This window comes from Coturnix japonica, chromosome 1 (genome assembly GCF_001577835.2).
Source record: "Coturnix japonica isolate 7356 chromosome 1, Coturnix japonica 2.1, whole genome shotgun sequence".
In the NCBI taxonomy this organism is placed as follows: domain Eukaryota; kingdom Metazoa; phylum Chordata; class Aves; order Galliformes; family Phasianidae; genus Coturnix; species Coturnix japonica.
The window spans coordinates 165,589,468-165,617,097 of NC_029516.1; the positions used below are offsets into that span (position 1 = coordinate 165,589,468).

The following is a 27,630-nucleotide window of genomic DNA, read 5'->3' on the forward strand; positions in this document are numbered from 1 at the left end:
GATAGCAGCGAGCTGCCCTTAGCCAGCACGCTGCCCCAGGAAGCGGCAGTGCCCTAACTTTTTCCGTTGTTGCATCCCATCATTATGCCTTCACATTGTCATCTCTCCCAAGGCTCCATTCTAAGCACATTTTCCAACTTGTTTTTTCCAGCCTTCTCCAGCCTTTTCCCATCCACACCACCACTCCAAAGGTAGAATTATAGCTTTACTTATCCTGAATACTGCTCCCATTCTACTCTCCCCAGTTTTACGTTCACTCTCGCTGCCTGTTCCTTTCACAGTCAAGAAAAGAAATGGGCTCTGAGGAGCATCTAGAGGTAGATATGCACATCTGCAGAGCTTAAAGTGCTGCTGTGGCTATGCTGGTCAAAGTTTGAGACAAATCCTGTCAATTTAAACTTGAAAAAGGGTGTAACTCAGTCAAAGAATTGTTTGAGTTGTAAGGGACCCTCAAAGGTCATCGAGTCCAGCTCCCCTGCAGTGAACAGGGACACCTACAGCTCCATCCGGTGTCTACCTTGAGTGTCTTCAGGGATGAATAATCCATCACCTCTCTGGGCAACCTGTACCAGTGCTTCACCATCCATATTGTAAAAGACATTTTCCTTATATCCAACCTAAATCTCCCTCTTTTAGCTATTATGTCCTATTACTGCAGACCCTGCTAAGGAGCGTGTCCCCTTCTGTCTTCAGCCCCACTTTAGTTACCAAAAGGCCACTCTCAGCTCTCTCTGGAGCCCCAGCTCTCAGCCTGTCCTCACAGGGGAGGTATTCCATCCCTTGGAGCATTTTTATGGCCCTTCTCTAATCATCATCCAACAGGTCCACGTCTCTCCATGTCATGCCCACACTGTTATCCTTAGGAGTGGAATGACAGAGCAGTTTGCAGCTAACTGCACAGGAGGATCTGAGGGAGAGCTCCGCTCCCTTCATGTTTGCTCAGCGTCTGGCTGAGGATGCAACCCTTACAGCTTTTCAGCTCTTGCTGAGAAGATCTGGCACTTGCCTGACAGCCTCACTGCCCTCAGTGCCATTGCTCCTGCTTGGTTTGGTTAAGGATTATATATTGTTTTGGAGTTCGTGTTGTAATGCAATGCAAGTAACCTTCATCCTTTGCTTACTTGCATTGCACTGACCTGTGAATAAACCTAAGTTTTCTCATGTTGACAACCTGGAACTTTATTTACACAGAGAAAAACACAGCAAATGAAGCTGCAGAATGGACATGTACAGGGTAGATTCATCCCTACTTGCACTTTGCTTCAGCACAATTCCTGCACAGACAGACTATAAAACTGTTGTTTTCAAAGAGCTTGTAGGCTCTGTCTTTGGCACATGGCGAGCTTTGGTAGAAGTTAGGGGGAGATGCCATCTGCTGGAAAGCTTGGACATCGTCAGAAGGAGAAACAGAGCTGAGACAGCTGTGAGGAAATAATACAGAGGATTAAATTAGCACTAGACATCCACGAGTAGCAAGGGTCTCACCTCTGCAGCTCAGGGCACTGAAGCCATGCTCAGCTTACAGTGGGGTGTTGGTCCGGTCTTGCTGACTGTATGGAGAGGAAGAGAGGAGGAGGACAAACAGAAGGATATAGGACAATCTGTAAGGGCAGCTATAGAGGTGAATAAAGGGTTAAGAATCTAGAAATGTGAGCGGGAAGAAAAATAAGCCCACAGAAGCCTTGGAAGGGAAAGCTTTTAAGAGCAGGAACCGCAATAACAATAATTGTCATCAATGGGGACTGATAAATGTGCATCTCTAATCCAATGAAATGCTGAACTTCACTGCGTAATGCTGCTAACACCTTGGTTAAGTACTCGTGCAAGTGCTCGAATGATAAAGATGAAATGAAGCCAAACGCAGGAAACAGCACGTCAAGAATGAAATTGTTAATTGTTTTTTGATTTAATCCTCTGATTCTCATTACCGCTTCCCTCTACTACCCACTGTGTTTTCACTGTAACTTTCAAACTTTCAAGGTGGTTGTAGAGAAGTAGGTAGACCTTAGCGCTTTCTTCATTTCCCCCCAGTGTGTGATTGCGCTAAATGTGTTTTTAATATTGCTTTTTACCACTTTGATATTTTATTTTGTTGTTGTCGTTGCTCACATCAGAAAACCACAGGGTAGGCATTAGATATGATTTATCGGGAAATATCTGGGGCTACGCCAGCTGATTAAAAAAGAAAAGGAAAACAAGCACAACACACGCGGGATGTGAATAAGATTCATTGGGAAGCAGTTGTGAGAGAAGCTCTCTGCAAGTAGAGTTGGATGAGCTCACAGTAACAAAGATAACTGTAAGTCTGCAGCACAGAAAAGGAGAAATGATACCTCACAGCACATACTGGTAGGAATCAAAAATAATGCATTCAAGCATCCTTCTTTAGAGTCACAGTTCAAACATACGCAAATGTGTATTGCTATGGAGCTCCACTTTCAGACCCCACCTGATATCCATGTGGAATCTCACAGGGAGGATTTAAAAGATGGTTAGTTGCAACCCAGTTCTTTTCCTGTCGGAGCGGATGGGAGAAGGCATGGGCTGGAAGAAGACACCCCTGACTTTATTGCCCTTTGGAACTGTGAATTGTGAGACTTGCTATATAAAGAGGCCCTGGCATAATCCTTAGGTGGATCTTGAGGCTGGGGAGCAGAAACAAGGCAGCCATGGAAAAAGAATAAAAGGAAATGGAATGCAAACAGGGAGAGGAGAGAACAAAAATGTAGGTGCATCGTATATCTATTTTGTGTTGTCAGTTTAATTTAACTTGGAGACTCAGTGTCTCCCTTGTACTGGCAGCAATCAATAGCTCATAGTAATGACTTGCAGAACTGTGAATCATTAGAGAACTGTAAGGTTTAATCTTCAAATTTCTTATCTCAAAGATCCTATCTCAAAGATCTGGAGGAGTTAGGATATAATGGTGATGAAAAATAGGTAGTTATACAGGTAGCTGGGTAACTGCTTAAGTAGATGGCCAACCCAGCAGCCAGCCAGCCAAATATTTTAAAAAGTGCTTTTTGGAAGATCTGCATTTCATTTGTTTGAGTGTTCAAATATTTTCTTCATCTCCTGGATCCCAAATATGGCCCCTGGGGAACTCGTAGTTTGCTGGAACTATGACACTACTAGGGGCTCACCTCCTCCTGTAGCTGGTATGAGGGGATGGACATGCATCTGCAGAGGGAATCCATGCTATTGGGAGCATGCCACTGCCTCTCAGGAAGTCATGGCAGGAATTCCTCCCAACATGAAGATGGGAAAATAAGACCGTTTGTACCATCCTGCCATCAACAAGTTTTGCCTGGTCTCTGGATAGCAGCTCCCCAGGAAGCTGAGGGGTTGTTCCAGTTTAGCTGAGAGAAGTGGTTTGCTGGGAAGAGAGAGCAGTAGGCAAATGTGTCTGTTGAGATTCATCCACTACTGAAAATCAGAGCTCTCTAAGCTTCCTGTATTTTGTTATTATACCTGAAGTTTTCTTTGTGCTCGTCCCTACACTTTAGCACCACAGAAGAAAATATTCCCAGAGAACTTCAGCAGAATGCAATAAGACATTCCATGTAATTAAATTAAACTAGGACAATGTGGAGAATAACTCCAATAATTGCAGTAGCCAGAGGAAGAAGGGAAGTTGTAAATCCAGCTGTTTGAAGAATTCTTCATACACTCAGGGCCCATGAGCAGCATTGCTGTTCTCAATGCGGCAAAGCTTCGTCTCCCTCACAGTGAAAAATAAGGTATGCCATCCCACTACAGAACATGCCAAATAGCATGTGAATCAGTCCAGGCGCTCTGAAATCCTATCTGGAATGCTAAGGGAGTAGTTAAGCATCTGCTTTCTTCTTGTCATAGAACTCGATAGCTTTCTGCAAATATGCACAAGCAGAGGTTTTGTTTACTTTTAATGTGTTTGAACACGCACACTGCCAAAAACTGAAGTACCTCCAACAAAGCCCGGTATCAACTCCTTCCCATCTTCATTTGGTTGCATGTGGATTTGGCAGAAGGAATTCACAGGACGTTGGGCAAAAGAAGTAGTAACCACAGTCTCATTGTTGAACCTAAAAACTTGTGAGAAATAATGAAGAGTGGGCATTCAATGAAAACCTGGCGTGGTGATTTTGGAACAATAAAAAGAGGGCACGGTATTGAAACACCTTCCTCCACTGTCTAAAGCACTTGCTCCAAGCAGGAAACTTGGCACTTAAAGTTTTTATTGAATCAGTTCCGAAGGATCTGTTTTCAAAAAATGAGATAAATGTCAATATGAAGTTTTTAGGCACTCACAGTACATCATATTTTCCTTCCCCAAGAAGGCAGAACAAAAACGTGAACAAATAAAATTGCTTACATATGTAAAAATTGCATTCGTTTAAGTAATCTTTTCTTCCTGACCAAATGGATCAGCAACATATCAAAGCTTAAAGTAATCTTTTAAGAGTATGATTATTTGTGGATGTTTTCATCCTCTCTACTCCTTATTGTTAACCTACATCAAAGCCAACATGTAAATACAATTTATCTGGATAGCATATTTATTTTGGTCACCGTGGGTCTGGATGCATCCTATGTATATGTAGGAAGGGACTCTCAAGTAATAGTTTTTCAGGTGTTTTTTTCTCTTTCCACTTAGGAACCTCTCTCTTTCTGTCTCTCATCTGCCATTGTGTGCTTTTCAGACAGGTCCAGCTCCTGGAAATCTGGTTTTCATCTGCTTCCTCTTTATCACCACACTGCAGATGCGTTGGTAGTGATGGACAGGGGAGAAGGTCTGACGTGGAGATGGGGTCATGCTGTTCTCATCAGCAGCCTTCCATCTTCCATTCCAAATTTGTCCAGAGCCTTTCTGCCAGCTGAGTCCTTCACATTAGTAGAAATATAGCAGTGGTGTTGAATGTTTATATTCCCCTTTCTGGGAGAAAAGTGACAGAGAACGTGCAAGTTGTTAAAATGCCAAAACACTTCTGGGTCGTGTGAGGTTAGAGAGTGGGATAACATTGATCACATCACATTGACTCTGCTCCCTAAAGATCCCAGCAATGTGCCTAATTAGCCACAAGAAGGAAGGCAGCCTTATTCCCATTTCTCATTTGAGTACCACCTGATGATGCTTTTGCAGTAAAGGGAAGGGAGCATACACACAACTTAAAGAACTGGGAGGCTACTGAGGGAATCTTTCTATCCCAAAGCACTGAGCTTTGTAATCCTTACTCAACCAAGGGAAGGCTATTGTCAACAGCCCCTTGATATTTAAGCTCTCCAAACCACTGAGTCATTGGGCCTACTCATCTGAGTCATTACAGAAGGGAGGGAGCGCTGCAGTTGCACAGAGGACTGTAGCAAAGGCCAGTTTTCAGAGAGTATCCCACTGGGCAAATCTTCTCCTGCCTAAATGTGAAGAAAGGGCTGTGGTGTCAGGTGGGAGGCAGGAAGCAGAGAGGAAGACAGCAGATCATCCAGCTTCTTTCTTCTCCAGAAGACTTGTTTGTCATCCCTGCTTCATGGGATTCACATTTTGCTCTCCCATTGGAAGCAAGCCTCAAAAACTCAGGAAAGAAAAAGAAAGAAGGAGAAGAAAGTTTGTGTAAAAGAAAAAAGTTGAGAAAGGGTTGGGGGAAAGCAAAACAAAAACAAAACAAGATTAAAAACAACAACAATAACAAAAACAGACCTTTTATTTGGGATAGGAAAAATCTGTAATTTCAGTGATATCTCATATGGGAAAGTTGAGCTCAGTTGTTTATATTGTGAATTTAACAGTGATATTTGCAAATTATTATGGGTAACCAAGAAGCACAGGCCAGACCTCTGCTGAAGCATCAGCTACGATGAAGGGAAACAAGCCCAAGTTTAACTTGTGGGCAGAAATTCCCCAGAGTACATTGGCAACTGGGCAGAATCAGCGTGCTGGCTTAGCTCCCAAGCACATTGACTCCTCGTTCCAGCACAGGAACAAACCTAGGCAGTGTTTTGTAAGTCAGGTCAAATTCCCCAGAATAGACAAGATTCAAAAGTATCTGCTAGTCTGTGAATGTGCCCGAAGTCCAAGTGTTGCAGTAACTGCACTGCACAGTAGGAAAGGGAATCACATGGTGACATTTAACAAAGGTGTTTTGGACTGATAAAGTTGTCAGCTACCTATCAGCAACTCAGAGAAAAGCAGAAGTTGCAGCAATGTTGTTGCAATTAATAGGATGCATTATCTGTCATCATCCCTAGCAACACTCACACAGTGAACGTGCTCTTTGTTATGGAGCATCACAAACAAGTGCTTTGTCACACTGATACTCCTAATAAAAACAAACACATTTTGTATGTTTGGTAGTGCTGCCAGAGTTCTCAGCTGGTATTTCAGATATCTGATCTACAGTTGGTGTTATTTTACCATCAGTGATAAGAGATCATCATTTTCATGTGGGTCCTCAGTTTGGATGAGGATCTCACAGCACCACCCCAGTGGCACAGCACTCCAAGGACATACCTGGCCCATGCATCGCCATCATCCTGTAAGAGACGGAAAGTGATGTGGTGAAACAGGACGCAGGTTGCCCAGAGAAGTTGTGGATGCCCCATCCCTGGAGGCATTCATGGCCAGGCTGGATGTGGCTCTGGGCAGCCTGGTATGGTGGTTGGTGACCCTGCACATAGCAGGGTGTTGAAACTGGATGATCATTGCAGTCCTTTCCAACCTAGGCTATTCTATGATTCTATGATTTTTATTAGGTCTTACAGCACAGGAGTGGCTCTGACACTGGAGGATGTGTTTCCTTCAGCAGGGAAGTTCACCTCTAGGAGTGGGGGGGACACCACAGGGTTAACTCCTGGCACTGTTGTGAGGATGGCAGCAGGGATGTTGGGAGCTTCTGAGCAGCTAATCAGCATGCTGGGAATGGTGTGCTGGAAGCATGAGCTTTGCCCAGACACATTTTCCTTGTTTCTGAGCTAGCTCAAGAGCTATCGCAGCATCTCTCCAAGGCACAACATTGTGCAGCTGTCTGATAGAAGTGGATGTGCTCTGGTAAAAATGGGAAGGAACTAAAGGTCCTTGCCAGCAGACTTTAGAACTGACTATGTCTTAATTTGTCCGTGGCAGGGTGTCTTACTCAGTAGGTGAGAATTTAGCTATGAGTATATTGAGTAGCAGCCAGCTTGGAACATGAGTCTAATTTACTGTAACTCTTGCTACATTCTGTCTGATCTCTATCAGGCTGAACAAAATGTTTTTAAAGTGTTTTTGCAGGGTTGAGTGACTTATTCAATAATTTATACCATTTTGGAGGGATTAGAGGATGAATTTAAGTCATCAAATAATGTCATTATGGTTCAATGACTACATTCTTTATCAGGAAAAAAAAAAATCAGTTGTAATTACACTCAAAAAGACAGAGCCCCTTTATTCAGCCATTCCCCCAAGAACAATGATATCAAAGATGTTGATAGGTCTCTCAGCTGTACCGAGGGCTGTCCCTCTTTGTTAGGAAGGAATAGATCAGCTGCCGTCTGCTTATCTATATAACCATTGTGCCATTTATGCCACATATTTTCAGCGTGCTGTACTTCTAAATCTCTGCTTCATGCAGAGGCATGTGATCCTCCTGTGTGCAGAGCTATGTGAATGCCCTGCGAAGAAGGAGGGGATCCCATGGCTTTGCTTGTGTTGGTGGGAGTTTTCTCTTTAATTTCAGCAATCTTCCCACTGTTAGAGCTCATGGAGCAAAGAAAGGGCACCGTTCCTGTGAGACTCGGGGGACTTTCACTCACACCAGATTGTAGGGTGTCAGTCTGGCCCTTAGGATATCCTTTTTCCCTTTGTTTTTATTTCTCTAATCTAATAGCTGCTGTAGCTAGGGCACCACTAATGTTTCAAGAAGGCTGTGCTTTCCCCTGGTGGGCTGAGCTCTGCATGATTTCATTGGAGCCAGCTTATGTCTAATGCTGTCAGACTAGGGGTGTAACCCAAAGCTTTCATTTTCTCCTTAAAGGTATCCAGCGAAATCATGAAATCCTGCTCACTTGACCTCTGAGCTGGCTTTTCAGACCAGCTTTTAGCAGCTTAGGAAGACTTATCTCAGAGAGGAAAATCAGGTCATGCAGTGTTTGTGGACAAAGACTAGATAAGTCTGATTTGAGCAAGGGAGGGAAATACATTAGATCATCCTTTATCCTTGCAAAATGACTGTGTGCACAAGATGGGCATTAGTTGGAGTAATTCCCCCAGAAAACCTTGGGAGGAGCAGGCCAGAAGGAAGCAAACACATCGGCGTGAGGGTGTTTTGATTTGGAGTTTCCTGCACGTCTCCATGTCCCTTAGTAACAGCACCAGCCACAGAAAGGCAGGACACAAAAGGAAATTTCCTATTAAAAACAGGAGCAATGAACACAGGGAATGCTCAGTTTAATGTATAAATGTATGTAGATTATTCCTATGGTCTGCACTTGAGCAACATTCTGTTGCAAGCATTCTCCTCCACACAGTTTGGTGTAATAGGACTTTTCTAAAACATACTTCTCATCCAAAATGCCAACTGGCTGTTCCAAGGCTGTGTCCTTCCAGCAAGCAGTGAAACCTGGAAATCCTTGTATTATGCAAGAAGATGCATTCCCCATTCTCCTACCCTCCAGCCATGCTGTCACAGGTTGAGCTCTGAAGGAGGTTGGTCTCTTTTCTACCAACACTATGATGAAGGAATGGCATGACAAAGATTTGCATGAAGATAATACATGCAAGTGAGCACCACAGAATGCCTCTTCCCTATGTTCCATTTGCTCTCCTTTTTTATGTGATGAGAGGATGTACAACATTCTGTGCGTCCATTGACCTGCTTCTCCTGTGGTGCATCACAACAGAACTTGCCTTTATGACAGAACCTGATCCAAAGCCCAGTGAGATTCTCCCAGAGCATTTGCATTTGGCTCCTAAATCTGTTACTACAGCCTTGGTGTCCATGCAATGACATGACATGAGCTGAACCCATTTCAGGCTCCTAAACACAGTATTATTGAATCACAGAATTATAGAATAGCATGGGTTGGAAGGAACCTTAAAGGTGATGTAGTTCCAACCCCCCTGCTGTAGACAAGGTTGCCAGTAGCTCCTGTCCATTGCATGTCTATGAAAGCAGGGACTGGTGGGTCTGGGTATTCAAACAGCTGTCTGAATCACTCAGCACTGCCTTGAATTAGATGCTATAGTAGTTGCGACATCTAATTACCCATGTAGAGTAGGTGGTCCAAATCAGAGTGCACAGCAGAACAGCAAATGTGGGTTGCTGCTGTCAGATTAGATTGAGATTAGATACAACCCTATATTTTCATTAGATTCAACTCAGATTAATCACACAGCAATTATTATAGAAAATCATAAGAGGCACAGTTAACATCCCTGTTATTAAAATCAAGGAAGCATTTTTACACAGCGAGATCTTTCTAGCAAGGAGTTATTCCCTGAGTTTGACACCTCTCTAGTCTGGACAACGAGACTTCCCTGGAAGGAGACACTCACTCATCTCTTGCCACTCAGTTTCAAGTCACTGATATTCTAAATAATGTGAATTCACATTCACAAGACTTTTTCTCTTTGGTGGAGATAAACTCTTCTCTGTCAGAGCCTCCTCTTCTGAATCCATGAAGTCTCCATCCTGGTAGAGTTCTGCCTCCTCCATACAAAACAAATTACCAGGAACTTCTGTGTGGTTCCCAGAGGGAAGGCCACTTGCAGGAGCAGCTATTTTCTTTGAGTAAAATGTGTTTCTGTACAACACAGTACAAACCACTGAGCCAAGTAAGTCACATTTAAACCATATTTTGAACCTAAAAGAGTAATATGCTCTCTACTGTCCGAGACTGAATCCAAGTTTTGCTTTTTAGGACAAGAAAACAAGACGTATAATATTTGAACTCCTACATTACCCAAATTGCAATAAACGAATGCTTCTCATTTGTCCTGAATTGTTGTTGAGCTTTCAGAACTGCAAAGGGGCAACCTCTGGACAAGCCAAACCAGGCCAACTTTTTTAACTTCTCTGCTTTCTAAGCATTTGAATAACGTAGTTTAACCCCAGCCTACATCAGTGTTCTCTCTCTGAGCTGTATGGTCCGACACATCTCAACAAGCATTGTAGATGCCGATGAAAGTCTCCTTATTGTACAGCTGTCTCCTCAGCTCTGTCACCAGGCAGTGGGAAGGATTTACTCTGCCACCTGAAAAGCTTGATAGTAAACTGTAGGGCTGTGTCCATCAGGTTGCATCATTCTCCAGACTGTTTTTCTTATTCATGGATTGTACTCAGCCTCTCCAAATCGCTGGAGAAAAGCTGAGCAGAGTAATGTTCACAAGGCATTTCTATATTAGTTGCTTCTTATGTGGGAAACACCACAGTGCAATTTGAGGGTGATTTGGAGGCTCAAACAGTTGCACTGGATCTTTCCCCTGCTCAGGACTTGTGATATTGTCCACCTGTTCTTTCTTAAATGTTGCTCTTTCTAAAAAAGGGGGAAGCAAAACAGGTCTTTCACTGCTCTTGCACAAGAATAATGCAAAATAAACCAAAGAAGCCATTAAGGTTTTCATTGGCATCAACCTCCCCATTCTCCCGAGTCGCACTTTATCTGATAGCTGGAGTATGGCAAGCTCTGGATAGTCTCTTTTCATTTCCCACGCTGCAAGATTTGGGCAGCAAATAGCTTAAATAAACGCCAAAAGTAGAATTCCTTTTGACTTCATCTGATTTAAGGAAGCCCTTTTGCAGATAACTCCTCCCCAGCATGTTGTCCAGTAGTCCCTGGTGGACTGAGCTATTCTGGCCTCTGTAGCTGGCTCCATTTCAGCTTTCTGAAGCTTGGACAAAAAAAAAAAAACCTAGAAGAAACTAAGCACTACATCCATGTGCTATTGGACATTTCTTTGAGCTCAGGGAGATGCCTGACTCTCATTGCAGAGCCTGGGCCATTACACCCTGCCTACTGGCCTTCTGTCACTTTCAATTAACCTTTTTTTCTTGAGATGCTAGATTAAAAAAGAAAAGCATCTCTCTCATGTCCATCAATGCTACTAGAAGGGCAGCGAGCAGCAGATAAGCTTCCACAATGGGGATCCTGGGCAGGCAAACTCTGCACGGCTGAAATCAGTAGTGGGTGAGCTTCTTCTGGATCCAGAGCCTTCAGATCAGCCCCGAGAGCCTCCAAGATACTCTGTAAATCCACACTGCCTCCTCCAACTTGAGTGAAAAGTGGTATTTTTCTCTTTGCAGTGAAACTGCTGCTTGTGCAAACAGAACAAGGATTGTAGTTCTGTCAGTTCTCAGGTTGGTGTGGCCGTTGGCATCATTTTTATCACATTGTCAGGATGACAGTAGGAGATGGCTAGAGCCTAAGTCTCATGAGGGGAAATCTAGTTTGGATTTAAGGAAAAAGTTTTCTATGATAGGGGTATTGATTGTCCAAAGATGTGATGGATGCTCCATCCCTGGAGGTCAGGCTGGACAGCATTCTGAGCACCTGATCTAGCTGTAGATATCCCTGTTCATTGCAGGGGAGTTGGACTAGATGACCTTTAAGGGTCCCTTCCAACTCAATGCTATGATCCTACGATTTTATGAAATTACTCCCCCTCCAATTACATTACAGCAGTTATTACAAAGGTCACTCATCAGGACAAGAGAAGGGTACAGCTTGGGCTGTTGAACGTGGAGAGGATGGCTGCCCTGACTTGCTTACCTTGAGCCTCGTGTTGTGCACAAGGCCAGGGGCTGTGCCAGGTGGGGATGATTTGCTCAGGGAAGTGGTGGAATTACCATCCCTAGAGGTGTTCAAGATGTGGTTTAGTGATGGGTTGATGGTTGGATTTGATGATCTTAGAGGTCTTTTCCTACCTTAATGATTCTTTGATTCTAATTTGTTGCTCCTCCTGTGCCTGGTGATGCTTGGTCTCCAGCTTGGATGCTGATCTCTTCAAGCATCCGTAATTTTCCTGTGACAGGCAGCACAAAACAAAGAGATCCATCCCCCTACATGTCGCAGGGCTCCCACCCAAAGCTTTGATCAGCACATGCAGATGCAGGTCAGAGGCATTCCCCCCTCATTGCTTTTCAGCATTCAGCATTGTTTTCCACCAGAGCTGTGAGTTTAGAAAGCAGATCCCAGGAGGCTCTGGTTTGAGGATGCTCATGTTCTGGCTGCATATTCTCAGCAGGACGGCTTTGATCTTAATGTGCCTCTGACAGTCATGTCACCCATGTTGTGCCCATTTGTATTCAAATGTTTGGTCCCAGTGATGTGGTTTTTCTGTTGTTGTTGTTCTTTGTATTTAATTATTCTTTCTTCATTAAACATTGCATTCAGGTTGCCTGCTCCCTCCTGCCCTCCCACAGGAAAGCGTTCTGTGGTGTTTGCTTTGCTTTGTTTTGTTGCTTGAGGAAATTTTTCGCATTGCTTCACCATCTCATTTGTTTTGTGATTGTTATTTAGAGGCGACACAAATGTGTTTAGACTGGAATTAATGAGGAGGGTGAGTCCTAGACCAGGAAGATGCATGGAAGACATGGAAGGTGCAAAGAAAACCTAGATAAATGCCAGTGGGAGAAGCTAATAAAACTAGAGAGTAGTGTGGAAATCAGGAGGAAAAACACTACAATGATTTTCTATTGAACTTTGCGTTAGTGTTTATGATCAAGAAGAGACACAGACTTCAGTGTCATTTTTAGCACTTCTCTACAAACTGGGTGGTTATGTGTGAGCGCATCTGTATAAGAGTTCCTTCTGTCACCCGGTTCCCAACATTTCCTCTTACAAGACCCTGTTCTTGATTACTTATGCCTTTTCTGAGTGGGGTGAAGCTTTCTGTGCTCTGTATCATCCTCAGGCTAGCTAATTTTGGAGAATGGCAATAAACACTTGGCAATGAGACAAGAACATCTAGATGAATAAGGTATGCATATCCACAGACAATATATATTCACATTAAAGATACAGACAGATAATCACAAGTGTTTCATTCAATCAGTTTAGGAAGTTCTCACTGTCTTAACTGGAAGGTACCACTCCTTAACAGAGAGCCTGCAAACATGCACGTACCTCGTCCTGGAGCACCAGGCAGAACCAGCTCCTTCTTTAGCTGGAGGAGTAACATCTTCAACCTCTCTAATTTGGTTTCCTGCAATTGTGAGGTGGTAAAGTTTGGCTTGCCTCAGTATGGTTATTGCATTATGCAGACACTGTAAATGACAATGCTAAGGTAGAGCTAATCAGTACGTCCCTGATCTTGTGAAAAACCTGATAGCATTCATTATTTATGTTTATTGGCGTACTTATTTCAGTGTTAAATTAGAACAGAGAGCTCCCCATAGACCTCCAAGGAGATTTTCCCAGGTGCGTCTGTGGAGACTTATTGCTGGTACCTGCCTGAACCAGAAGGTGTAACCTGACGTCACGCAGAGCCACGAGTGTCACTGTGTCCTCATGGCCAATGGAGACCTGGGGGCAATCCATGGCCCCATTGAAGTCAGATGGAGTTTTGCCATCAGCTCTGATGGAGCCAACATTCCTGTGCTGACATTTCACAGCAATCTCCTCTGCTGAATTTTCAACACGTGCGTGTTATTTTCATTAAAAATAAACAGCATCTTTCTAAGATGGAGACCTACATACGTACGTTGTGCCCAAAGATTGCACTAAAAGTTCATCAGGGTTAAACTTCGTGAATCCATCCTTGAAGTATCTGGGATATGAGCAAGCCCCACTTAGGCTGTTGGGGCTGCACATCCAGCGATCAGATGTCAGCGAGGAGTTTATGACTTCTGCAGAGCACACACACGCTCGGTGTTGGCCATGCTCAGGAGTGGGGACAGGCATTGGGCTGCACGTTTGGCTTTTGGGAACGATATCTGTGTGTCCATCCGCGGACCCTGGTACAGCACAGACAGGAAATGTGCCAGACTGCCTCGGCGGGAGGCTGCCTCCAACACGTGCAGGAGGGAACAAGAAACTGCTTAATGATTAATCACTGTCAGCCTTTGTTCTCGTTAAAGACTGGCTTGTTGGACAAGGCTGGTAATGAGGCTCTGTTCTGGGTCTGTTGCTATGTGAGCATGCAAGAGCTGGAGCTGGTCTGCGGTCCCGTGCAAGACACAGTTCCCACTTTGACCAGTTTTAATGAGTTTGGGTGGAAATGTCGTTATAAGAGTGCCTGCTAGTGGCTATAGGGCTGCATCTCTCCAGCAAGTGGCCTCCCCCTTCCTGGGGCTTATGGCAGGAGGACACATAAATCACTGGTGGCTGAGAACTGGTTTACAGGGATCTTGGGGGTGAGCAGCTTGCTTTTGGTGCTGAAAGGCAGAAAGCCGTAAAAGACTTCTAGGAAGAAGTGGACAAATAACTATGTGTAGAATTCCTTCTTCCGGCCTCTCATTGAAGGTGGAGATAGACCCCTGTGTGATACCAGATCACCTGTTTTTAGCTGGGAGATTGTGCACAATATCATTTTTAATGTATTTTTTCATGTAAACTTTTAAAATATTATAGGTCTGCCTTCCCTGACAGATATTGAAATTCTGCAGAATAGAATCACTGAGGCATTAAAAACAAACAACACCCAGCTCTAACTCTTGTTCTCTTGCTGCCTCTTGGGACTCGGCAGGTGTGCATACAAGTCATGCTGGGTGGCAGAACACTGTGCCCCGTGAAAGCATCCATCCTGCCCTGCTGTCCCAGCAAGAGCTGCAGCAGCTGGCTGTGCTGAAGGACATAGAATCACAGAATCATTAAGGTTGGAAAAGACCTCTGAACTCACCCAGTCCAACCATCAACCCACCCCCAACGTTCCCACACACCACATCCCTCAGTGTTACATCTCCATGGTTTTTGAACACCTCCAGGGCTGGTGACTGCACCACCTCCCTGGGCAGCCTGTGCCACCACTCTTGCTGAGAAGTTTTTCCTGTTATCCAACCTGAACCTCCCTGGTGCAACTTGAGGACATCCCCTTTGTTTGTTGGGCATCTGCTGCAGGAGAGGTTTCCCTCCAAACCCATCACTTGTAGGGTGAGTCCTGCCAGAGGCTACAGAAATGTGGAATGCACTCCCTCTTGTCTGACCATTCCCAGCTCTGTAACATCTGGAGCAGTGGGTCCATGTTTCCTCTTTGGGCTCCATTGCTTGGTTTGTTGGAGGAGTGATGCAGTGTTTACTTCTTTTTGCTGGTTGGACAAAGGCACAAGTATTTCTGGCAGACAGCCTGGGCTTGTGAAATCACAGATGCTGGTGTCCATGATTCCTCGTGAGTGTCCTTTGGAAATATGGCCCTGAAATATTTGCACTGAGAACTCAGACTATTCATGGGAGAAAAACACAGGAGACAGCCCCGTGTGACTGAGCTTCTTATAAACATTCCAGAAAACTCCTGAATGGAAACATTTTGCTCTCTTCTCCCACTTCTGTCTCTGGATTGTAGACACAGGAAAACAAGTCTCAGGATCTTGAGATTTTCAGTGTTATTTCCTCTAATTTCATCATACTGAGATGCTTAAATATACCTTTGAATGTGATCTTGCAAGAACCTCTAAAGCCCTCTCTGGTGGGGTACTAGGAGAAATTCAGCCTATAACAATATATTCTGTGATTCACTTGAGATGCTTTTAGGTCGCTCTGTTCAACAAGCTTAAAAAGCCATTTGCCAGTGCTTGAGTGTTCACGCTCTCTCTGCCAGGCATCTTGCTTAGGTGTGACTATAAGCATCTAAAATTAGGAGTGAAAGGGAATGTTCCTATCATCTAATTCAGGCTCCTAACTCAGTTGCTTAAATTAGGCACCTAGAGCCTAATTATACAGCCTAGTGCCTCTGCTTGGTGAAGGGCTTTAGAGAGAATCAGTTCTAAGCCTTTCGTTTTGGACCTGAACTCAGAGGAGATTCACTTTTATTCTGCTAGATCCTCATATGCAAAAAGATGGAATGAATCTAAGGTGCTCAGTAAATGACTGTATTACACCCCAGTTGGGCTGAGCGAACAATAAGGGAAGGGAGGATCGGGCTGGCTGTGGTTCTTCATGGCCTGTGTTATTTCCAGCCTTGATACACAAATCACATCCTCAGCTGTTGCAAATGAGCACAACCCAGGAACTGCTTGGGGCTCTCGCAGGCGCAGAAAGCAGCCCTCTGCATTCCAGTCAGGAGTGGGAGTTATTCCTAAAAATAAGAAAACACTTTTGCTTTTTCAGTATCACTGAAGGAGCTCTCACTCTGCAGGCACCCTGCCACGGTCCTACTGCAGTTTTGTTTTCCTGTTGGCAGCAAGGTTGAATATTAGGAAACTTTTTTTTCTCAGCAAGAGTGGTGAGGCAGTGGCACAGGATGCCCAGGTAGGTGGTGCAGTCACTGTTCAGGAACCACGGAGATGTGGCACTGAGGGATGTGGGCAGTAGTCATGGGGTAGGTGGGCTGGTAGTTGGACTAAGTGAGCTCAGAGGTCTTTTCCAATCTTAATGGTTCTGTGATTCTCTGATTCTATGATCTCCACTGTGCTAACTCTGAATATCCCATTAAGTCAGTTTGTGTTGCCTGAATTACACTGAGTATGAGTGGGGATAAAAGGCATAGGTATGTCACCAGATGAACATCAGCTCTGGCCGTGGAGAGCACTGGGGAAGCAGCTTCTAGTGAGCCTCTTCTGTCACTGACTGAGCTTCAGTGAATCGCTCTGAAGCCTTTTGCTTTTTTTCTTTTAATTCTCCCTTTTAGACAGAAAATCTATGAGACCCAGGAGTCCATCCTGCCACTCCAGTGCCAGCTCCCCTGGCTGAGAAGCTAGCAGCTTCTGCAGGCATTGTGGTTTAGCAGAAAATTGGTCAATTGTTTCTATTCTGTCCCACAAAAACATTCATCAACCCAAGGCATTTCAAGGAGCAGAAGGCAAAAGGTCTGCACATGCTTCTGTAACCAGTTGTCCCTAACAGCTCCTGAACAGTGAACTGCAGAAGACATTCAGGGGTTCCTGACAGGAAGAGAAGAAGGGAGAGGGCTGCAAATTGCTCTGGTGGTAGAGGAGTCCTGCCAGCTCCTAGCTGTGCTGAAATCCCTCTCCAGCTGCGCATTGCTGTTACTACTGCAGTATAAAAGCTGTGATTGATCCCCTATTTTCCTTGGTGACTTCACCATGTCTAGCTTTGTGGAGAAGACCAACATGAGTCAACCTAAACATATGGAATGACTGTATAAGGGGCAACAGATCTGATGCTCTGCCATACTCAAGCCTACCAGCCAGGTCTGCAGAATGGACTCCCAGCAAATGCCTTGGGCCATCCACAGGAGGGAGAAGGCTGGGCTCATTGTCATCTGCTTTGTAAAATGGGATTGGTGCTTCCAAGCTCTGCATGGCAACTTGCTGTCAAGAAAACAGAACAGGAGCCCAGATCTGAAGTTACTGCATTTGGAAGTAATGCTGGAAGGGAAGGGAAGGGAAGGAAGGGAGGGAAGGGAAGGGAAGGGAAGGGAAGGGAAAGGAGGGAAGGGAAGGAAGGGAAAAGGGAAGGGAAGGAAGGGAAGGGAAGGGAAGGAAGGGAAGGGAAGGGAAGGGAAGGGAAGGGAAGGGAAGGGAAGGGAAGGGAAGGGAAGGAAGGAAGGGAAGGGAAGGGAGGGAAGGGAAGGGAGGAAGGGAAGGGAAGGGAAGGGAAGGGAGAAAAAAAAAAGAAGAGGAAAAAGAAAAAGAAAGAAAAAGAAAAAGAAAAAGAAAAAGAAAAGAAAAAGAAAAAAAGAAAAAGAAAAAAGAAAAAAAGGAAAAGAAAAAAGAAAAAAGAAAAAGAAAAAGAAAGGAGAAAGAGAAAGAAAGAGAAAGAAAAGATTATTATTCTAACACATATGTAAGTTAGAAGCCAAAGCCTCTCTTTATGTGTGTGAATACAAGTCAGTTGCAGCAGGGAAACCGAAAGGCAAATCCAATCTTAAATGCTTTGATTTACTGCAGATCTAAACATTGAGCACAATGTTCTTTGTGGCGCTGGCAAACAAAAGCCCGGCTGTGCTCCCAGCTCTGCGCCATCTTGTCTCACTGTCCCTTCTGCTTTCCTGCTCCTCCTTGGTTCTGCATCTCCCAGTCACTTTGGTGAGAGATGTCACCAGTGGCAGTGAACACCTCCTGGTCCACAGGGATGTGAGCGAGGGGCAGAGAAGGGCTTTGGGAAGGGTCCACAGCTCATTCTTGTGCTGCTGGAGCTGCTCTGCCTCCTCTCAGCACACCGCTGCCCATGGGAACACAACTGGATTAGGAGCACAACGCGGCCTCATCGGCTCATGCTGACATTTCATGAACAGCAGTGAAAGGACTGAATGCAAAAAAGCAAACTGGCTCCGAGTCCTTGATTTATACTGTTTTCTCAGGGCCTTTTTGCCAAGCAGGGAGTGCATCGTGCCAATTGCTGTTACAGAAAAGCTTTCTTTGATAGGTAGCTTGAATGGACACTGCCCAGTTTATGTTAAACAAAGTCCTTCCCCATGGCTCAGAGTGGCTGGCAAGGGATAAGGGAGAGAGAAAAGGTTGGGCTTTATTGGGATGTTGTTGTTGTTGGTTTTGGGGTTGTTTTTTTTTTTAGACTGGACTATGAAAGCACATTTGGTGGAGCCTGCATTATCTGTGCAAAAACACAACAGATGAATTCTATTAATGGATATAACATGTGGCTGGGTTCAAACTAGAGTGTCATTTGAATATGGAAGTCAAAGCCAATTTATTGTAACATATTTTTCTTTTCAAAATATTTTAAGAAAGACAAAAAAGTTTGCGCAACGACTTGGCAAGCAGGTCTGTTGAGAGGAGGTAGTTTCTATCTTGCAGCTAACATAAGGGCTGAAAAATGTGGCAGTGCTGAGCAATCCCGGATTCCTTCTGGAACCAAAGGAAAGTGTGCAGGATATAATTGTGTAAGGGCCCAATAAATTTTCAAGGGTGGGTTTGTAACACTGCCCTGGGGGCTGCAGGTGGCTCCAGAAGAAAGTCATGGCTTTTATTTCATTAGAGACATCAAAAACTTGTATCCAGCTAACTCTGCACTCGTGTAGCCCCATCTATAAGCCACAGAATTATTTTAAAATAGAAATAACTCCAACAGTCACTGTGTTTCTTCCATGCCAGATGGTATAAAGATACGTTGGATTAGTTTGCAGTATGCATGTTACTGTGTGTGAGAGGGTGCTTTTGTGTGCTGAGCAAAAGCTAAGATGTGGAAATGAGCTTTCCTGGGGTTTTCAAAGTGATTGCCTTCGGTGCCCTGAGGTGTTCAGGGTGTGGAAGGCAGCCTGGCCCATCCTTCTTTCACTGTCAGTGGTCCTTCTTTCCCCGGATGCCATGAGAGGCCTTGGTCATGGTGCAGGGCTTCACCCTGGGACTACACCTCAGGACTAAGAAGTATCACTCCATGGGGCATCACAATGCCCTTGCCCAAGTGCTTTGTCAAAACACGCTGCTGGGTATTAAGTTACACCGAATTCACCAGCTGGTTCCTATGCTGAATTGCAACAAAGCGGATTCAGGAAACTGATGTTTCTCATAACAGTTGTGACCTCTCCAGTCCTGTTTTCTTGCAGCTAAGGAGCACCTGACTATCAAGCAATCCAACATAGGCTGAATGTTTTTGTGGGCTAGCACATTTTTGTGTGCTGACTGAGAAAGTCCTTTCCCACATTTGGTGAAGATCCAAGTAGCAAACACTGGTGGAGCAAGTAGACAGAAAACATATTTCTGTCAACAGAAACCATGGGTAAAAGAAAATGAGCAGCATATTCTCATCCCATGTCTGTTGTCATCCTGAATGCACAGTCCGGACTTCCTAAGTACCTTCCTCATCAAAGGTCATCTAGTCCAACTCCCCTCCAATGAACAGGGATATACATAGATAAAACAGGTTGCCCAGGGCCTGATCTGCATGAATTTGCCCAAAAGGAAAATCTTATTCTCTGAATGAATGGTCAGGCAATGGAACAGGCTGCCCGGGGATGGGCTGGAGTCACCATCCCTGGAGGTGTTCAAGAAAGCTGGAGTACTTAGGGGCACAGTTTAGTGGGTAATATTGGTGGCAGGTGGACAGATGGACAAGATGATCTTAGAGGCCTTAATGATGCTATGATTCTATGATATGGGGAAGAGGAAGCATATTGAGATTCATGGAAAAGAACAGGGAGATCCTAAAGCCCCCTTTAAGGTCCTGTCCACTTATATGTTTGTAAGCCAGTAAGTTCTAAGCCTATTTGTTTAATCTAGTGCTAACTGAAGACAATCAGCAATTTCAGAGACTGTTCTTGCAAGGGAAGTGAAGGCACAAAGGAAAGCACCATCACTCACCCTGCTGCAAAGTTGCATCTTGCGACTCCTGTATTTTCTAACAGTAAATATCACTTGTAGCAATGAGTCTTCTCCAGCGATGTGTCTCTAAACAATTCTTGCTGCTGCTCACCAGGTGGTAGGAACCAGCAGATGAAGAGTTTGTTCCCTTGTGGTCAAACAGGCTGCTATGCAGGCCCAATGGAAGTTTCCTGAATGGTCTGCAGGACAGCTCAGTTACTTCTGTTAATGTTTCCCAGGCTCCTGGTACAACATCAAGCTTTTCCACTGGAACCACCTGGCATGTTTTTGTAGTCTTCCACGAGCGATAAAGTTACCCCACCCCTTACTTATTTTGTCAAAGCTTTTGCATCAGTCACTTGTGCTGAGAGCCTGTGGACTGTCCGCTGCACTTGAGCAAATTGCATAAAAGGGATTATTTCCTTTTCTTGTTGCTTGTTATTATTTTCATCCTTCATGAGCCATTTTTTTTTCTGTTTCAGGATCAACACTCTGTGGTAGGCCAGGGAGCTGGCCCCACTCCAAACTCCAGTTCTTGCTCAAATCCAAACACTGGAAGTGGCTACATGAACTCATCCCAGCAATCAATGTTGAATCAGCAACTGAATGGAAAAGAAGCAGGCTCTGCAACGGCAAATGATGGAGCAAAAACAACTCCTCCTACAGCAGCAGATGTTGGCAGAAGCTGTAAGTTTTCCAGTTCCTTATTTGATGGGGAAAAGATTTTTTTATGGAAATAATAGAAAAGAAAGCTAAGACAGGGAGAAGAAAGTACCCAAGACCGAGGTTATTTTGACAAAGCCTGGGCCTTCTGGAGTGTGCCTCATATTTCTCAGCACTTCAATATGCCCTTTCAAAACCATTTCAGTTTATATGAAACAACTGAAGTATCAGAGCTACTGTAGCTTTGTTATAAGAATTAAGAATATGCTTAATCTGGCATATGAATATTTTCAGTGGTTTTCCTTGTGAGATAAGTTAAAGTGCATTGCTGCACTGCCTTGACTCCAGAGCAAATCTGACTTCCAGGCTCAGCAAACTAAACAGAATGGTATAAAGGGCCTATGTGTAAGCAAGCAATTGATAGTAGTGTTCAAAACCAAACTTTGTGCTTGTCTGGGATTGCCCGTGTATTTTTCTTTCTCCATTTCTCTCTGTACATTTCCAGATAACTGTAGCCAGCTCTTCTCTCTTCCTAGTTAACCAGAGCAAGGGGGATAGTGTGGTTGGTATTGATAGAAGTGACTGACCCCAGAACCCACTAGTTTTGTTCTGCTAAAGTAGCACTGCCGTTGATACCACATCCAGTCTGCTGAAGGTGCTAGATGAGCATGGCCTATGGCTTACATACCTCAGGAGAGCCTACAGGGCACGCCCATTCACGTTGGCATGGCATTTTGAATCCAAAAACTTTCTCTTCTATATAGAAACAGATCCCAGAAAAACAGGCATGTTTAGTGAATGCTACGGAAGAGCACAGAAATGGAAAATTCACAGCTTCATGTGGATATTTTCAATACAACTGAAAAAAATAAAATCCATATTTTTATAGATGGCCTCTTTGTTTAAACAAATGGTGTGAATGCTCCAAAAATACAAACTAAAAAGACTTCAGTTTGAAATTCAGGATTTTCATTGTCCTATAAGGGAAATAACTGTTAGCTTTTTAGCTTATGCAGAAGAGAACTGAAGTGTCAGCTCAGCTCTCTGCTGCACTTTTCTGAACCTTTATCAGAAGAAAAAGTGAATTGCTCACATAATTCTTTTTAAAAATAAGTAAAAGCCAAACAGAAATTAAAATAACTCTACAGAACTAGGGAATTTTTTCTTGTTGATTTTCAAGCTTTTCATTTGTTTTGTATTGTGGACATGGCAGTTCGCACAAAGCCTAGCTGCATTTTTTTGCTGGGATTGCCTGCAGGTTAACTTGCCTTTTTCTTACAAGGCTGACTGGTATGTTGAAACGAGCTCTATAAATCTCACTTTTTAGAACACATTAGGGAAATGCCTAAATGCTGCAAGAAAGGTTTTTCTGCCAGCATTTCTGAGTTTCAGGTAGAAGAACCCTTAGTAAATCTGATTGGCTTCAGACACACACCAGGCCTGGTCCTCTTCCACAGTGATGAGCTGGTTTGCCGTCTGAGGCAGACCCAAGCTCCTTAAGACAAATCCGCATCTAGGCCACTGGATGACCTTGGCCCACTGCCAGAAAATGACTTTTCCCCTCATGCCCAGTGGAGAGCACAGGGAGCATTTATATTGATTTCCCCATAGATTTTGGGTGTAAAATGGGTGTAAAGGTTTGATTAGCCAACCTCAGGTCTGCAAAGTATGAAAGCTCAGTTTTCATTGGTGAGCATGTTGCAGAGAGTCTTGCCCAGTAGGCCTGACTCTAGGAGGCATACACACACCACTAATGTCTTTATGTGGACAGGGGCAAATACATTTCAATTCAAGACATGGATTTCTATCTTCCTTTCACTAAGTATGTGTCCCAGTGCTTACATCCTGGGATAAGCAAGACAGTGCCATGTACACGTAAAGAAACACAGGGCAGTAGTGAGTGGTATAAACAACCATCCAAGTACAGTCTTTGTTAAGCCCTGTCCACGTCTCCCGATTGTATCTATGATGAGAAGAGACAGGAAGGGGACAAAGCAATGGATCTTGCTTATTTCTGTGGCAACTCCTCCAATGTTGGAGGAAGGAAGGAGGGAGAGAGACAACAAAGCATGTTTAATGGCAAGCTGAAATCCTTTTTGCCAGCCTTGCACATTCACCCAGGTCAGCATGGGTAAAATGGGCTGAGAAATGCTGACATAGTCAAGGGGCAGGTGTGGACCTTGCAGGTCTGGACCCTAAATTAACTAATTTCTACTCTCATCCTCTAGGAGAAAATCACTCCACAAGATCAGCTGAAACAGACACTTGACACGACCACCACCAGATTATAAAGACCAAAGGAGAAATGTGTGGTCACATGCAACAAGCGAGCCCAGTATCCTGGTAAGTGTCATGTACTAAAAAAACTTTTTCCTCCAGAAAGAGCCAGGCATGCACTGATAACAAGGGCCAAGATTTTATGGGCACAGATCACAGAATCAACAGAATGACCGGGTGGAAGGGGACCTTCAAGGATCATGTAAGTTCCAACCCCCTGCCTTGCAGGGCCACAAACATACACATTTACTAGATCAGGTTGCCCAGGGCCCTGTCCAACCTGGTCTTGAACACCTCCGAGGACGGGGCATCCACAACCTCCCTGGGCAGCCTGTTCCAGGGCCTAACCACTCTCCTAGTGAAGAACTTCCCCCTAACATCCAACCTAAATCTTCCCTCTTTCAACTTAAAACCATTTCCCCATGTCCTGCTTTGTCAGCCCTTTAAGGGCACTCTACCCTTCAGCACTGCTTTGGGAAGACATGTACTGAAATACCTTATACAGAGGTGCCTTCATGAATGTACAGCCTTGCTCTGTCCATAAGTTTCTCATCTGGAACCTCCTGCTTCAGGGATTGAGACTCGAAACATTCTTCCTTTCAAACAGAAGCTTATTTACAGCATGAAGACTCTTACATTGATTCTTAATGATTATATATGATGCCACCATGGGCACCAGAGCTGCCATTTGAACTTTTAGTCCCTTTTTTATATGCCTTAGTGCTTCACTACAAGCAGCATCTTAACAAATCAGACAAGCAGTGAGATAAAAGTCCCAGCGTTCAGCCACAACTGCCAAGAGTAGACAGTTTGTTTCAGCTCCTGCACCCTCCATGGAGAGCCTGGGTTAGGAGCACAGAATTGATGGGCTTCCTTGCCATTTGTGTAGCTGGTTGGCTGTGGGCTGCTCTGAGTGCAGAGTAAGGAAAGAGTGCTGGGGAGAAAGAGAAGGTCGGAGGGAGCACAGCACGTAGGATCAAGGATGTTCTCTATCTTGCAGTGTTTGTTCATTTAAGTATAAAGCGATCCTCACCTTTTCCCTTTTCTCCGTGCAATACACAGAGAAAAAAAAAAAAAAAAAGAAAAAAAAAAAGAAAAAGAAAAAGAAAAAAGAAGATGTTTTAGTTTTTTATCCTTAACTGTTGGCTCTGCAAATTCAACAGAGCTATCACAGAATCACAGAATTGTAGGTGTTGGAAGGGACTTCTAGAGATCAGTGAGTCCAACCTCCCTGCAAAGTAGGCTGCACAGGTAGGCATCCATGTGGGTCTTGAATATCTCTAGAGAAGGAGAATCCACAACTTCCCTGGGCAGAGATGAGCCTTTCCCTCCTACCTATCTATTGCAGCAGAACTTCTTCACTTTCTCTTACATCTTTAATGGGTTCCCAAATGCAGTTCCTCTGCCCAAGCTGCTGACACAGCACCAACACGGAGATGCTCGTGCGCTGTTTTGCTGTTTACAAGTCCCAGCAGTGACAAACTTGCCGCATTCTACAACCTGCTGCTTTCTGACAAGTCTGAGCATTTCCTGTCTTCAGTACATTTGCACAAGCGTCACTGATGCCCATGGCGAGGGCAGTGCCACAGGGCCCTGTGTGCTGGCTGAGTACTTCCTGTGCTGTTACAAATGCTTTGATGGTGTAGGGAACCTGCTTTGGCAGGGGGGTTGGACTCGATGATCTCTAGAGGTCCCTTCCAACCCCTACAATTCTGTGATTCTGTGATTATGCTGGCAGCTTTGCTAGGGAATCCTGTGATTTCGTGCATTGCTTAAAGGCTCATTCCTGGATTCAAATGATTAACTGAGATTCTTGGCTTACACTTGTAAACAACACATCTCTAGCCTGAGAGAGAACATGGAAACGGCTGCAGCCACGTCTGCAAAAGGCCCCAAAACAAGTAGATTGCCATTGTTATGTGGGTCTCCTTGTTTGAAATCTGATGGACACCTTGCCAGGCCTTATGGCATTTGGAGATGCATCTCCTGGGTTTGCAGCATATGAGATTGGCAGCACTTGCCCATGCAAATCTCCCCACTGAGGAACCCAAGGAAGGAGAGCAGCATTTTGGGTGACCCTGGGAGAAAGGGCTGCACTGGGAGCTCACCGCACATCTACCAGCTGGGGTGGTTAGGAAACTCTTGCATATGGCAGCAACACGGGGAATCTATTCCCTGTTCTCTGGGAAGAGCTTTGCCCAGGTCAGGGAGAAAAAACAACAACAAAGTTAAATGAAAATCCATAAAGGCCTGGAGACATGTGGTGAAGCATTTTATTTCCCTGTGCTTTTCCCTCCAGTGCTGTGTCACAGCAATAAGCCCCTGACACCAGCAGGTGAATGGGGCAGTGAAGGCATTTTGAACCGCTGCCGCCTGGGGTGTCCAGCTGCCGTGTGTGCAGCGCTGCTTGGGGAGAAAAGTCTTCCCATCTGGAAGAAATCAGGATGGAAAATATTCGTGTTAAAAATAAAGGGATAAAAATAGCAATACAAAGAAAAAAAGAGAGAAACTTTGTCTTTTGCGCAACATGTACAACCCATGTCTCGAGCTCACACTCCTTGAAGCATTTATGCAAGAAGCAGGATTGTTCTCACTTGATGCTGTTCCAAGGTCTTTGGAAATGTTTCCTATGCTATTCCTCCACCTCACCAGCAGCTTAAGGGAGCAAAGTCTGAGGACCCCAGTCTCTATTAACCCTACAAGAAGAAAGCAATACACAAACCACCCGCAAAGCCAAAGACAAGCTGTGATCCTTTCTGCATAGCACTGAGTCTCTTCCCAGGAGCAGTGCAGCACACAGGGGAGAATCCAATGGTGGGCTCCTCAGGGCTCCTGTCCGACGGGCTGCCCAGCTTTGGGATTGAACTGAGATTTTAGAGCATTGAATCACAGAATTGTTTGAATTGGAAGGGACCTTTAATGTTCATCCAGTCTGACTCCTCTGCAATGAATAGGGTCATCTACAGCTAGATCAGTCTCCTTAAATTGTTTTGTAAGTAAGCATCTCCTACTTGGAGCCAGTTTGTAAAGAGCTCACCTTCCAGAATAAGGTGAGTTTCTGAGTCTAGGTGTCTGTTTATGTTGATTTGGAATAGGCAACTCTGGTTGTGGAATCAAACTCAGTGTTATTAATGAATCGGGAGGAGTTTGCTTTCAAGTACTTAATTGAAAAAGGAATCCTTTGCATCCGTTACTAAACAGCAATAGCATATGTATAAAAATGATGCAGAAATAGCAGAAATGTGTGATAATTCTTTCTATTCCAGTGAACCAAAAATCATTATGGTGAAATTTCAGCAGGAACAGTATATTAAACAGATGTTACTAAACATAGATGTTTTAAATATGTATGTGCATGATTTGTGTTCGAGTTCTACAAGAGCTGGCTGAGAGGTTCTCCAAATTCTTAATGTCATTCTTTATTTAATCCTGAAACTCTGAGGAAGAAAACTAAAGCCATAACAAAAATTAGAAGAGTAATTAGGTAATTTATGCCATAGTGACCTAATGTGGAGCCTAGCAGAAGTACTGGGGAGCTAATTAGTAGCCTTTGTAATAAAGAACTTAAGAAGAGAATATAATTAATGTCAGGCAATGTGAGTTTTTCATAAAAGACATCTTTTCAAACTCATATGGTATTTTTTATTTTTCAGTGGAACCACAACTTTACCTTGATAGAAGTAATAATTGTTCAGGTAGTGTACTTTAAAGCATATGACTTGGTACTACATATTTTGATTAAGAAACCAGAGTAATAGAAGATTAACATGGCACGTAAGGAAATGGCAAATAGGCCTCCAGGTATCCCTGCAAATACAGCTGAAAGGACAGAGTCTGAAGTGATGCTGAACAAGAAATAAAAAACTTGCTTTATGTCCATTCTGGAGTTGTGTAAGAGCTATTAAATACTGTGGGTAGCTGTGATGTATAGCCTTGAAATCAGATGCTGAGAACTGGCAAGTTTTGAAAAGAGCTGAGAATAACTGAAGGAGTGGAAAATATGCCACACATTGAGATACTGGGAAGACACAGTCATGGTCTATAAGCACCTGCTTGATAAGAAGGGATTGATGATGGACCAACTGATAAAAATAATCAAACACTAATGTGTAATAAAATCTGGTGATGAAGTCAAAGTTAGTCAAATTCAGCCTGGGTTTGTAGATGGTTTCAGCTAACTATGTCTATGTTTATATCTAGAAAATGTTTGGTCTTCTTCAGACAGCCAGTGGGGCCTGGAATTAATTCAGACCCTTGCACTGAATAAGCAATGGTCTTGTGTCCACTTGGTCACCACACAGGAGCAAGCAGGTCACAGGACTGAGAAGTTCTCCTGGCATCTGCCTGGGGCAGAGGCTGTGTTCTG

At 44.1% G+C, this 27,630-nt stretch overlaps 1 protein-coding gene across 1 annotated transcript in view; it reads left to right on the forward strand.

The window, feature by feature from the left end:
* The window catches only part of MAML2 (mastermind like transcriptional coactivator 2), a 198,180-nt gene that overhangs the window by 165,271 nt on the left and 5,279 nt on the right, over positions 1–27,630 (forward strand). The window contains 4 exon segments of the mRNA XM_015852284.2: positions 20,807–20,929; positions 20,931–21,011; positions 23,216–23,242; positions 23,244–23,296. Coding sequence (XP_015707770.1) covers positions 20,807–20,929; positions 20,931–21,011; positions 23,216–23,242; positions 23,244–23,296 — 284 coding nt within the window.